At 50.0% G+C, this 11,386-nt stretch overlaps 2 protein-coding genes and 1 long non-coding RNA gene across 5 annotated transcripts; 2 read left to right on the top strand and 1 right to left on the bottom strand.

The window, feature by feature from the left end:
• Positions 1–49: 49 nt before the first annotated feature.
• LOC127603339 (uncharacterized) lies at positions 50–958 on the top strand. Its single transcript, XR_007963023.1, has 3 exons — positions 50–209; positions 487–630; positions 719–958. It is a non-coding gene; the product is annotated as an uncharacterized LOC127603339 (long non-coding RNA).
• Positions 746–3,806, bottom strand: becn1 (beclin 1, autophagy related). 2 transcript variants are annotated; one of them, XM_052069439.1, is made up of 12 exons: positions 3,631–3,806; positions 3,335–3,500; positions 2,929–2,990; positions 2,787–2,845; positions 2,570–2,663; positions 2,359–2,495; positions 2,036–2,230; positions 1,800–1,946; positions 1,570–1,719; positions 1,382–1,442; positions 1,169–1,311; positions 746–1,046 (listed from the first exon to the last, which is right to left on the bottom strand). In XM_052069439.1, the coding sequence occupies exons 2-12, from the start codon at positions 3,459–3,461 to the stop codon at positions 878–880; spliced, it is 1,344 nt and encodes a 447-aa protein (XP_051925399.1). In that variant the 5' UTR covers positions 3,462–3,500; positions 3,631–3,806; the 3' UTR covers positions 746–877. The 2 variants fall into 2 exon arrangements, with proteins under 2 accessions (XP_051925399.1, XP_051925400.1); XM_052069440.1 differs by having other exon boundaries at positions 2,570–2,660.
• A 290-nt stretch (positions 3,807–4,096) lies between these two features.
• Positions 4,097–11,156, top strand: LOC127603224 (uncharacterized). Of its 2 annotated transcripts, XM_052069350.1 has the most exons (20): positions 4,097–5,040; positions 5,138–5,191; positions 5,328–5,408; positions 5,555–5,643; positions 5,724–5,760; positions 5,852–5,943; positions 6,124–8,154; positions 8,279–8,352; positions 8,508–8,604; positions 8,684–8,741; positions 8,831–8,907; positions 8,978–9,105; positions 9,172–9,259; positions 9,380–9,457; positions 9,556–9,596; positions 9,702–9,785; positions 10,003–10,060; positions 10,271–10,344; positions 10,679–10,733; positions 10,967–11,156. In XM_052069350.1, the coding sequence occupies exons 1-20, from the start codon at positions 4,967–4,969 to the stop codon at positions 11,059–11,061; spliced, it is 3,465 nt and encodes a 1,154-aa protein (XP_051925310.1). In that variant the 5' UTR covers positions 4,097–4,966; the 3' UTR covers positions 11,062–11,156. The 2 variants fall into 2 exon arrangements, 1 of the variants encoding a protein (XP_051925310.1); XR_007963011.1 differs by lacking the exons at positions 9,556–9,596; positions 9,702–9,785; positions 10,003–10,060; ... (1 more) ...; positions 10,679–10,733; positions 10,967–11,156 and having other exon boundaries at positions 8,508–8,600; positions 9,380–9,447.
• The last annotated feature ends 230 nt before the right edge of the window (positions 11,157–11,386 follow it).

The following is an 11,386-nucleotide window of genomic DNA, read 5'->3' as shown; positions in this document are numbered from 1 at the left end:
AAAGTTACGTCATTGGGAACACTGTTGGTCAGACTGCACGGGACGGACAAGTTGAGCAAGTTGCTGAACTTGAAAGGCTAATCGACTTGTTTGTTTCGGCTTCTTTTCTCAAGGCTGCAATGGAAGGACTTCACGGCCAAGCTCTAAGCTTGGACCCCCGCAGGCAAGAATTGCTCGAAGCTCGCTTCACTGGAGTTGGCGTGACCAGGGTCAGTGGACTCAATCCACGCGAAAATGTACAATGGCGACGGACATTCTCCAGCTGACAGTATATGCCTCACAACTCTCCTTTTACACATTTCAACATGCACCGCCATCCAAGCACGGACTTCAGAAGTGTCTTTCTCATCATATTTTGGCTTCCCTTTTCTTTTTGGAGCCACATACAGAAGCAGAACTACAGCAAATAGAATGCAAATAAAAACATCTGTTGTGTTCTAAATACAAATGACAGATGACGCAGGGATGTCATGTTCTGTTTTCCAGATCAACGGTGAATCATCCAGCCAGTCTCTTTGCAGCCTGGGCTCCCTTAGCGACAAGGAAGTGGAGGTCGGTTTGCTCCTGTAGGATGGCAGACGATCACTTTCCGAGAGACATGTTGTCGCTCATTCTTGGGTCGTAAATTAGGTGCGGTGGCCACGTTGTTTGGGTACACGCGGACAATCCGGCCTGGAGGACCTACGTTAACATTATACACTCGTGAAAAAAAAAAAAGGTTTTCAGCCAATAGCAGGAGAGGATGTACATGGAAGTGCCCCATGAAGAAACATGATTACGGAATTTTTACAATCAAGTCTCACGGCCCACACCACAAGGTAGGCCTTCTCCAACACTGTTGCATCACCACGTTTCTTTCTTGTGGCTTTTTTTATTTTTATTTGTTGTAGAACTGCGAGGTGACCCAGGCCAGCCCCCACTTGAGGTTGGTGAGCATGAACTTGAGCGCCTTGGTCCACTGCTCCTCTGAGTTGAACTGAGTCTTGATGGAGTACGAGCCGCCGCTGCCGCCCGTGTCCTCGATCTTGCCCTTCTCCACGTCCATCCTGACACCAAGCACAACCGTCGCATTGTCTGAGTATGTAGCTACTCGAGTCCAAGAGACGTCGCGCTGCTCTTTTGCTTGGCTTGTGTTAAGTTTGGGACGCGGCAGAGATGATCATCTAACCTGTACGGAAGGCAGAAGCCCGTGTCGCCTTTTTCCACCTCGTCTTTGAATTGCTGCACACAGTCCAGGAAGGCCACCATGGCGTGGTCAAACTTATTGTCCCAGAAGAACCTCAGGCCACCCGAACAGTACAATGGAAGTTCCTGGAACACAACACGCCCACAAAAAGTGAAGAGCGCGAACCTGGAGAAAATCGGACAGAGTGCCGATTACCTTCGACTTGTCCGTAAGGGACTCCAGGTAAGAATGATTTCCATAGGGCACCAGGCGATACCTAAGTGGAGAAACAAGACGGGATAAAATGGGTCCACTCGTGAAAAAAAACGTGCCCATTTGTTTACTCTCGATAAGAAAGAAAATGAGTGATCTACACATTTTGCACTCTGTCAGTCAAGCCTCACCTCTGGAAGCGCAGCCCCATCTTGTTGGCCAGCGCGTGCAGCAGCAGCACCGTCTGCCCCCAGGCCGCATTGATCTCGTTCCATTCCACGGGCACGCTCGGAAGTCGACCCAGGCGGAAGTTGTTGATGGTGCCAAACTGGCCGCTGTGCCTGGGCGGGGCCGGAACCCCCCTCCCGACGTTGAAAGGCGGAGCGGACGCAACACGTCAGGCGGCGTACGTTGGACCTACCAGATGTGAAAAGTGGCGTTGAAGACGTTGGTCTTCTTGAGTCGATCCAGTTGGATCTGGCAGTAACGCATCTGGTTGTCGACGCTCTTCAGCTCATCATCCAGCTCCAGCTGTTGACGTTTGAACTCGCTGTACTCCTTCTGGTACCTTGACACACAAACTACAGCAGTCAACCTCCCGCTGGAAAACCAAAATGTAGCGCCGAGTACTACCGCTGGCTTCAACCGGCCACTCACTGCAGCTCTTCCTTTTCCAGCTGCTGGGCGTGGCCGCGGCTCTGCGTCAGCTCCTGGGCCACGGCGGCCCGCTGCTCCTCCACGGCCTCCAGCTGCTGCACCAGCGCCGCCTCCTCCTCCTTCAGATGCGCCAGCTCGCCCAGCAGCGTCTCCTCGTCCTCAACCTGCAGCTGCGACAGGAGCTCCAGGCACTGCCTGAACATCCCGCGCAAAAGACGAACTTAATTAAAACGTCAATAGTATGGATCATTATTCCATCGTTACATTGAAATCACAAAGTATCTCGTTGTCCTCTCATCATCAACCTCATTGCCGTCACTCACTTGTAATTCTGACATTCATTCTCGGTGATGTTGAGCTGTGTGTCCAGGTGGTCCAACAGGGTGTCTGTACACTCCTCGCACAGCGGGTGATCCACATCCGTCTGACCGGACATGATGTCAAACAGGTCACTCGTCACCTGCCGCCGCAAATGCAATGGTTTTAAAAGCGGCACGGATGGCGTATCGTGCGGCCATGTTGCGGGCCCGTCACCTTGAGTCTGCGGCTTAGATTTTCCATGCTGCCTCCGTCCGAAGCGTCTCCGATCAGTGTGAAGCTGTTGGCGCTCTCTGTGGACATCATTCTGCTGACAAGGAAACAATTTATCTACTCTGGATATCAAAAGTCTGCATTAAAAATATACAAGAAACTGACACTTAAAGAATGTAAAGAATATTCAATTTATTTATTTTTATGTCAACATGCTCACCGTGCTGGGGGGATGTATTTCCTTGAAACACCGTCTTGCTTGTTTTCTACAAAGGTCTCCTGAAATTCATTTACATTTTTTTTATATTAAAATGAGTGCAGCACAGTTGAGTGCATTTTAATTCAATGTGCATTTCTATTACTTCTGTTGTTGTGTCTCCGCCACAATCCTCTTGTCTGCTGGGCGTGACTGTCAACAACGGAGCTGCGGGGAGCCATGCAGAAGCATCACATTGCCATCGAAGGTCACGTATGAGTCATTGCACAATTGGAGATGCAGTGCATGAATATGCACACACAAAGCACTCTTGAGCATCATCTTCTTTTTTATACCTCCTCTTTGACCGATTTCCATTACAACTATAAGATAAATGACGTCTTAAAACAGCTATTTTGTTGTGGTTTGGCTGACATGTCTTCCTTGCGCTTGTTAAAATATTTAGGTCAATATGGTGGGACTTGTAGTGTAGTAATTTTTTTTTTAGGTATTACTTGATGTGAAATGCTTGACGAACTCTGCGTTACATCTTTGTGTTTGACAATCCATACCAGTCAGTTCGTGGACGGTAACCCGGTCCAGTGCATTGAAGGACGTGTCCAGCTTGAGAGGCTGGCAGCACCGCTGACAAACGAAGCTAACCTGCATCGTCGTGCTCGACGTCTTGGAGCCCTCCATTACTCACAGGTACAAAGAAGGGGGAAATAATATCGAACCCTGCCAAAATCACAAAATGCCACAATCCTAAATACCATTTTGACGCTGTGTTTTAATCCCAAACCCATGCTAAAGTTATCTTGTGGCTCGGGAAGACATGCTAGATCAGTCAATAAAGATGTGCGGTTACCTTAAAACGATTTATACTCATGTAAATATTATTCCCCTGTCGCAGTCGCTGGGTAAGTTCGACGGTCACGCTGTTGGAATAAGAAATACAAATAGACATAAAACCGATCCGTGTGACGTTTGCGCTTCCTCTTTCCACTTCCGTGTTGTTATTTACGTTCTGTACCTCGTGTCCTAAAACTCGTAGAAAGCTTAAGTGCGCCCTCTATAGTTTGGTGAAATAACACAGATTCAAGATGACAAGCAATAAAGAAAGATTTTATTGTAATCGGTGCTCTAGAAGTAGGCAAAGACTTTTAAAATCATTTTATTTGAGTCAGGATGGAAGGAATCGAGGTTGGACGAAAGGAAGAGATAAAGTTGGTTGATACCACAGTACAGGAAGGAAAGAAGGGAGGAATGAAGTACAGTAGTAGGTGATGCATTGACCACCCGATGGTCAGTAGAAAAGCAAAGCAGAAGAAAAAATGATTTGGCCTTTCCGTGGTAGTGTTTAATTTTCGCCCTTCGATAATTAGTTGTGGGGCGAAAATATCCAACGTAAGTTGTTAAGTCGTTTTGTTTGCATTGTAGTAAAGTCGTAATATTGTATTTATTCAACAACGTTCTGGTAGAAAACTACGGCGTTCCCTCATCAAAGCAAACGTCGATTCTTTGTAAGACGAAAAAACAGAATATTGAGACGGCGATTGCTATATTTTTTTTCAAAGTCTGCACCGCCGAACGAACGAAACGTATCTGTAACCGAGCCGTGTTCCAAACTTGTTTTCATGGACTTTTCTGTGAACTGGCTCAAAAAAATTCTACTACGGTAGTACGACTGCCAGTATTTGAAAAAAAAAACAAACATTTTTGATACACAGTCAAAATAGCCGACGCTTGCCTTGACGATTAAATGCTGCAGTTTCACCAACCCACCAAGTGAGAGGCGCTATCGCACACGTAAAGTTGTTGTTCTACAAATAACAGAAGAAGAAAGTTTGCGGGAAAAGCGAAGACAGTGACAGCGGAAGAGTGCAAGAGAAGCCGGTAAAATGGTTCCCAAGTGTATTTCTATCTGTAAAACGCCGAGTTTTTCCGTCATTACTGTGTTGCCATTTTGTTAAATCGGCGACGTCCGTGTAATTCCGACATAGTATGTGTCGTTAAAGTCCTCAGGCTAACGCCACACTCTTACTAAATCGCAGTGGCTGATGTCATAACGCTTAACTAAAACAGTGACGGCATCATTTGGGGAAATTAGTCCTCAGTTATTCAAATGCTACTGACGTGTTGTAGAAACCTAGTAACTGTCTCTTTTGTTACGCTTAGATTAAAAAATAAAAATAAACGACTCCATGGCACCACCCAAACATACCGAGGTGAAAAGAGGAATCGCAGCCCTGTGGGAGACTCTGCAGTGCCCCATATGGTAATTAGCATTAAAGAGCTCATTTAGGCATTACATTGCGTAGAACAGCCAATTTCGACCATATTGCTCATATTTTTTATTTCCTTTCCATAAATAGTTTGGATTTGTTGACTCAACCAGTTTCTACCAAGTGTGACCATCAGTTTTGCAAGTAAGTATCGTTTCATGTCATTTTCACTCCAATGAAGTTGTGTGTGGAAGGGGGGCACCTTCAGTTAACTTTGTTCAATGTTTAGATTTGGAATTTAGTTATTGTTTTAGTCGGCACTTTTTGTCCACCAATTTAGGTTTTGTATGCTGAAGCTGTTGGACAACGCCAAGCAGAGCAGAGCCGACTGCCCGGTGTGTAAAGAAAGAATAACGAAGAGGTTGGTCATATTCACAATAGCAGCAATGTTTGAGAGACGCTGCAAAAATATTCATAATAGGAAGATCTGTGATTAAGCTTGAGACTTGGACAGGGAAGACCTGGCCTCTCAAAGTGTCTCAAACATTTCCTTTTTCGTCCGCACAGAAGCTTGCAGGAGAGTCCGGGTTTTCAGAGACTCGTCACAGGACTGCAAGACTTGATCCAGGCATATGAACAGGACACCGGCACAAATTGTAAGTACCGTGCAGTCCTTTTCTTCGGTGGCTCAAGAGAAACGCAGACACCTGAATGCTTTTTTCATTTCTACATTCAGATTTGACTGGACTGGCCCAGGAAGGAAGAGGAGCTGGGTGAGTGTGCTCCATCGTCATGTTGTGAATCCGATTGCTTTCAATTGGCACTTGTCCTTTGACTGCCGTTGATCCGTTTCCTTCCCGGCAGGCTCAACGATGACAAACGGGTGGATGGGACACCCGACAATGTGGAGGACGTTGAAAAGGCTCCTCCGAGTTCTCACACATCCACAATATCAGGTAAAAGCTTGGCGCTTGATAAATGTTGGTCCTGTCAGGGGTCCATCTGAAGCCCTTGTTGATTTGTTTGTTTGATTTTGGCCACTACTATCCTTGTAGTGTATGGATCAACTCATTCTGGGAATATTTTTTTGCTCCAAATTGGAAAACTGTTGCAATTTGTACTTTTTTTTTTTTTAGCTCTCAATGGATTTGCAAGAGTGATGGGGTTTGGAGATTCCGATCCCGTGGCTACAGAAGGCGAAGTTCAAGATGGCTCTGTTCAGACATCCCAATCCATTAAATTGACGGAGGCAATAGCCAACGCATCACGACTCGCAACTCGTGGGAAAAGGCGAAAGGACCAAGTTGTGCCGGTCGTTTCGGAAATTCAACCTCTAACGCGAATCTCCAGGCCAAAGCGGAAAAAGGATGAAGAGCCTGAGCAGATCTTTGAGAACGAGAAGAAGACATTTAAGCAGCAGGTGCTGGAGTGGCTGGAGTCGGCGCAGCCCGCGGAGGTCGCCCAAGCTTTCGACAATTCAGACAGCTCCGCTTCCACGCCGGACCTCCAGACGTTGGGCGAGAAGGAGCAGGTCGCCAAAACGCTTGAGGAGCAAGTTTTTGGGGTCACCTACACGCGCAAGCAAAGAGGTAACCAAAGAGCCGGCGACAAATCCCGATCACACTCCTCAGAGAAGCTGCCCGAGAAAAGAAAGAAGATGAGCGGCACCGAAGACAACCTTGTCCATCTGGAAGCGCCCGCAAACATGGACATCTCTGAAGAACCAGGAAATTATGAGACTCCGAAGACGGAGCTGGACAAACCTCCAGAAACTGACGAGATGACAATCGTCGGAGCCCTTCAACCGGAACGCAAGCCAACAAAGAGGTTGCGTAGTGCCTCGCGGCTTGTCGACTCTGATTTACAGGCCAAAGCCGAGGCGGAAAGTTCGGCTCCGAAAAAAACGGTCAGGCGGCGAGGCCCCTCGGAGAGAGCCAAGTCGGCCAGAGCCGTGCAACCTCTGGTTCTTGTCGGAGTTCAAGACGGAGGCGGCGACGCTAAGACTACGCTTCCATCGGAGACGGCTCAAGTTCATATCGAGAACTACCCGAGCAGCGAGGACCAGGACGCCGCAGTCACCACGGGCACCGGGAGATCCAGGAGACTTCGCTTGTCTTCCCAGAACGTTCGACAGGGGGCGAGAGCGCCCGGGAAGGACGTCAAAGACGGCGGCGTATCGGAACTTGCGGCCCGCAAAAGTAACGGATGCGTATATGACAAAGACGTCTGTGCAATCGAAAGCATGGACGTCTCCCACCCGGAAACTCCGCTTCAGGGCGTTGGTCCCTCTGAAAGCGAAGCGGGCGCAGATCCTGAGCCCCCTTTGATTCCACCTTGTGAAGGTCTTTTGGGGGCAGCTGCGCAGTCCATGCAGAGCGCCCGGGCGGAAAAGGAGGACAGTCGCGACAGTGAGATGGACATCTCTGAAATCCTCCGGAGCTTCAAGCAGCCCCAAAGGAAGTCCTTCCGCCTCACCCGCCAAAGTGGGAAGAGGAGTTGGAGCCAGGAGTCCGCGCACAGCTCCACAAAGAGATGCCAGCGTTCCAAGCGGCAGCAGGAGCAGAGCACGCAGAGTTCAGAGCTCACGGACCCATCAACCTGCAGCGATTTGCTCCCCCCAACAAATTTGCCCGCAAATAAAATGGATGCCAACGCGATGGCCGCCCCCGTTCTACTCACAAGTTCTCTCAGCAGTGCCCTCAGTCCAAACAAAGTGACAACGCGCGACACGGAAAGTCCTCCGGCGTCCATGCTGCCTCAGGTGGTGGATTCCGGCGTCCGTTTTCACCAGCGCCAGGAGATTCCGGAGAGTCCCTTTGACCCCGCCGCCGCCGACGAAAACCGTTCAGCGAGCGCAACGCGACGCGTCGCAGACGCCGACTGTTCCTCGACTCCGGACGGCCTCGGAGTTCAGCCGAGCCGGCCGCTCCGCGGAACCCAAATGAGCCTGCGCTCGTCCGCCCGCGGCCGTCCGAGCCGCAGGTCGCGGCGCTCGTCCGAGTCCTTGAGCAGCTCCCGAGACGCGCCATCCGCTTTGCCGCCGATCTCCCGCGGGGCCGCCGAAGCTCAGCGACGCAAAGCCGATGATGTCGTCGTGCCGTGTGAGAGTCCAGACTGCGTTACCGCCAGCCAGGCGTCCGTCGACTTGTTTGACTCTCCGGAAGAATGTAAGAAGCAGGCTGAGAACACTTCGCATTTGTCTTTTTTTTTTCAATGGTTGCAAAAAGACTCAATTTGGAGTTCGAATTTAGTGAGTCTAGTTTCTTTTTGCTGACTTTTTTTTTTTTGCAGGTGACGTAGCCGTGAACGACGCAAACGTGTCTGCCGAGTCGTCGCAATTCGCAAGCGAGGTTCTCGTTACGCAGGTAAATATCTTCAAGTGGATAGCAATTGCTAATTGCTAATCTGATTGATGCTCGCTCTTGCGCGTGCGCGAAAGCGAGCTTGCATTCCCAGCTTTTGCCTTCTGTGCCGTTCAATCAAAAGTAAAGGCTCCTCTTGTCGTCCCTCCGTTGGCCAGCAAAAACTGGAGATGCAGAAGGAGCTGCTGAGGCTGGAGAAATTGATGGCGCTGGTGACCGAGGTGCTCCAGGAGAAGGAGGCCAACGCCGCTGTGTGTAAGCGGATGGCGCCGCGTCGCGTGTCGGAATGACACGACGTGTTTCTTAATGAGTTGTCGTTTGCGGCTTTCGTCAGCCTCCGATGCGCCCAAATCGGATCCACGTGACCCAAATGCAAGCTGCCATCCAGACAGGTTGGTCACGCGGGCCGCTTTGGAACGTCGACGGCGCGCGTCCCGACGTTGCCGAGTACATATCCTCGCGTCGCGCCGTTGTTTTGCAGGGAAGACCTTGGCAGAAGCGCAGAGGATCTCGGAAAGCGCGATGAAGAACGCTCGTCGCGGCCCGCCGTCGACACGCGTAAGTTGTATCGCCCTCTCATTTGACTGCCCGTTATTTGACTGAATGATTTCTTTGTTCTCCCGCTTAGCGCCGCACGCGGGACCAGCTGGAAAATGCTGCGGCCATTCGAAGGACAAAGAGAACGCGACTCCCGAGAGAGACGCCGGCAGAGCTAAAATGATCCTGGTCTCGTCTGGGTTGGCGCCCGCCGAGCAGGTGTGTGTTGATCCCGGGGGAGGGGGGACGTGTGACGTGGGCCAATCAGACGTGTCCTTCTCGCAGATGGCGGTGAGGAGGTTTGCTCGGAGAGTCGGCGCTCGTGTGGTTTCCCAGGTGACCGCAGAGGTTACTCACGTTGTCATGTGCACAGGTAACGCATCTGCACCCGCCGCTCGGACCTTCGTCACTGCATCGTCGGACAGTGTGCGAGATTAGAACTTAGAAATCTTACCTACAAAATAAATACCCCCCCCCCCCCTCTGCCCCCTAGATGAACAACTGGTATGTGAGCGTACACTTAAGTACTTCATTGGCATTGCGGGCAGGAAGTGGGTGGTGAGCTTCCAGTGTAAGTAATATATTTCTTTTTCTCATGCCTCCTTCCTGCTTGTTGCGATTTCTCGGGCCCCGTCAAAATAAGAGAGCTTCTCCTTTTCCTCCTTGCAGGGATTGCCGAATGCTTCAGGCAAAAGAAACTGCTGGATGAGGTACGCCCGGGCGCCGTCGTACGTTTCCGCGTTGAATCAAAGCAATCTTTTCTCTGCGGTTCCCTCCATTTGCCTCGTTGTGTGTCGCGTTCGCCTTCCCTCCAGAGCTTATTTGAAGTCCGAGGAGACGTGGTGAACGGATCCCATCACCTCGGTCCGAAGAGAGCTCGCACCACCGCCGACGACAATGTGAGTGCGCAACGAAATTTGGAAGCCCGGGCGCCATTGGATCAGGTCACCCTTTCCCATGTTCGACTCTCAAAGCCCCCGACGAGCCTCAAAGCATCAAAGTGCACACCCTCGTTGTTGGGGGGCTCGTTCGGCATTTATGTTTTTCAAGCGGAGGAAACCGAATTCGGGTTCAAGCGCTTTTTTTTTTTTTACGTCGTGACTTCTGTCCCCGCAGCTTCTCATGAAGGGCTACGAAATCTGCTTCCAGGGACCTTTTGAAAACATGACCACAGGTAAACGTCCACTCAAACCGCAATTTTCACGCATTTTCGGGTTCCGGCGTCAGCTCGGGGTTCTCGGAAATGCTTCCGTTTGAATTTAAAAAGTTAATCCACGTCATGAATTGCTTGACATGATGATTCAGAACGTTGTGCCTGCTAGCACGCTTAGCTTCCATTGCGCCCAAATCTTTGAACGTTGCTCCGTTTGTGTTCATCTCCCAGAGGAAATGGAGTGCATGGTGCAGCAGTGCGGAGCCACGGTGGCCAAAGACCCACTCGCGCTCGACGGCAAACGGGTGAGCCTGTCGTTGCCCAAAAGGCCCGCTCAGATTTTGTGGGATGTCCTTCACGGTTTGAGCGTGGCTCTGTCACTCCTCGGGATTCCATCGCCGCATATGCTTCACGTTCAGGATGGTGTATTATTCAAATCAAGTACAACGCTGCACCTTGTATACGTCAGTGAAGCACTTGCCCCCCACCCCATGCCAACACTGTAATTACGATGACTATTCAGGACTCCCTCCGGCTCCATTTGCAGTCGAGCGTTGGGCGTGCGGATGCTAAAGAAAGCTACAAGTAGCATCAGAGCTGCGTCAATTATTTTTAAAGTCTCTTGTTTTGCTCTTGCAGAAATCCAATCAGCTGGTTATCGTTCAGCCTGGAACGGATCCACGCTCGTACAGCGGTAAGTTTCATATCACACTCGGCGCATTCCGGCAAAAAAAATGGCCAAGAGCAAATGTCAGCTCGAGTCGGGTGAGGTGGCAGATTTGAAGGTCTGCAAAGGGGATGGTTGTTGAAATGAGTCGGGGGGGGGGCGGGGGGGGGGGGGGTTTCTTACCTGGAGACGAACGAACGCTTGATGTATGATGGCGGTGATGTGCCGTTTTGACACCAGTTTGTTTATCTACTGCGCAGATCTGGCAAAGCAGGTCACGCTGGTGAGTCGCGGATGGTTGTTGGACACGGTGGGCACCTACACCCTCCAAGGTTACGCCAACTACCTCATATGAATCAACATGTTTGACCACATTTTTCTCATTGCATCTTCTGTAAAAACATACACACACACTAAAAGACCAGAAACCTGTCAAATGAAGCAAAAAAAAATAAATTAATATTTAAAAAAAAAGTCATATGGCTTTGAAGGCAATGTGTACTGTTGCCCTGCCAACGGCTGCAACCTGAAGAAGAGGGCGTTCGCAAATATTTCTTCTGGAGCTTTGCCGTGAGCGTTTGAAGCCTTCTTGGATTGATTGCATCTGAAAGCCACTCGGAAGAAAACGGTTTGATGACTTGTTCCAAAGTCTCCTGGCTGAGCTGACCATTTGGAGGTTG

This window comes from Hippocampus zosterae, chromosome 7 (assembly GCF_025434085.1).
Source record: "Hippocampus zosterae strain Florida chromosome 7, ASM2543408v3, whole genome shotgun sequence".
NCBI lineage: Eukaryota > Metazoa > Chordata > Actinopteri > Syngnathiformes > Syngnathidae > Hippocampus > Hippocampus zosterae.
This window is presented reverse-complemented; position numbering and strand designations above follow the sequence as displayed.

What these genes read in the sequence shown, in the direction of transcription:
- LOC127603224 (XM_052069350.1), top strand. Translation starts at nt 4,967, where the DNA reads ATGGCACCACCCAAACATACCGAGGTGAAAAGAGGAATCGCAGCCCTG. An exon ending in GTTTGACTCTCCGGAAGAAT is followed by an intron (nt 8,155 to 8,278) that starts GTAAGAAGCAGG and finishes TTTTTTTTGCAG; the next exon opens with GTGACGTAGCCGTGAACGAC. An exon ending in GGAGGCCAACGCCGCTGTGT is followed by an intron (nt 8,605 to 8,683) that starts GTAAGCGGATGG and finishes GGCTTTCGTCAG; the next exon opens with CCTCCGATGCGCCCAAATCG.
- becn1 (XM_052069439.1), bottom strand. Translation starts at nt 3,461, where the DNA reads ATGGAGGGCTCCAAGACGTCGAGCACGACGATGCAGGTTAGCTTCGTT. An exon ending in AATGAATGTCAGAATTACAA is followed by an intron (nt 2,231 to 2,358) that starts GTGAGTGACGGC and finishes CGGGATGTTCAG; the next exon opens with GCAGTGCCTGGAGCTCCTGT. An exon ending in GGCTTCTGCCTTCCGTACAG is followed by an intron (nt 1,047 to 1,168) that starts GTTAGATGATCA and finishes GCTTGGTGTCAG; the next exon opens with GATGGACGTGGAGAAGGGCA.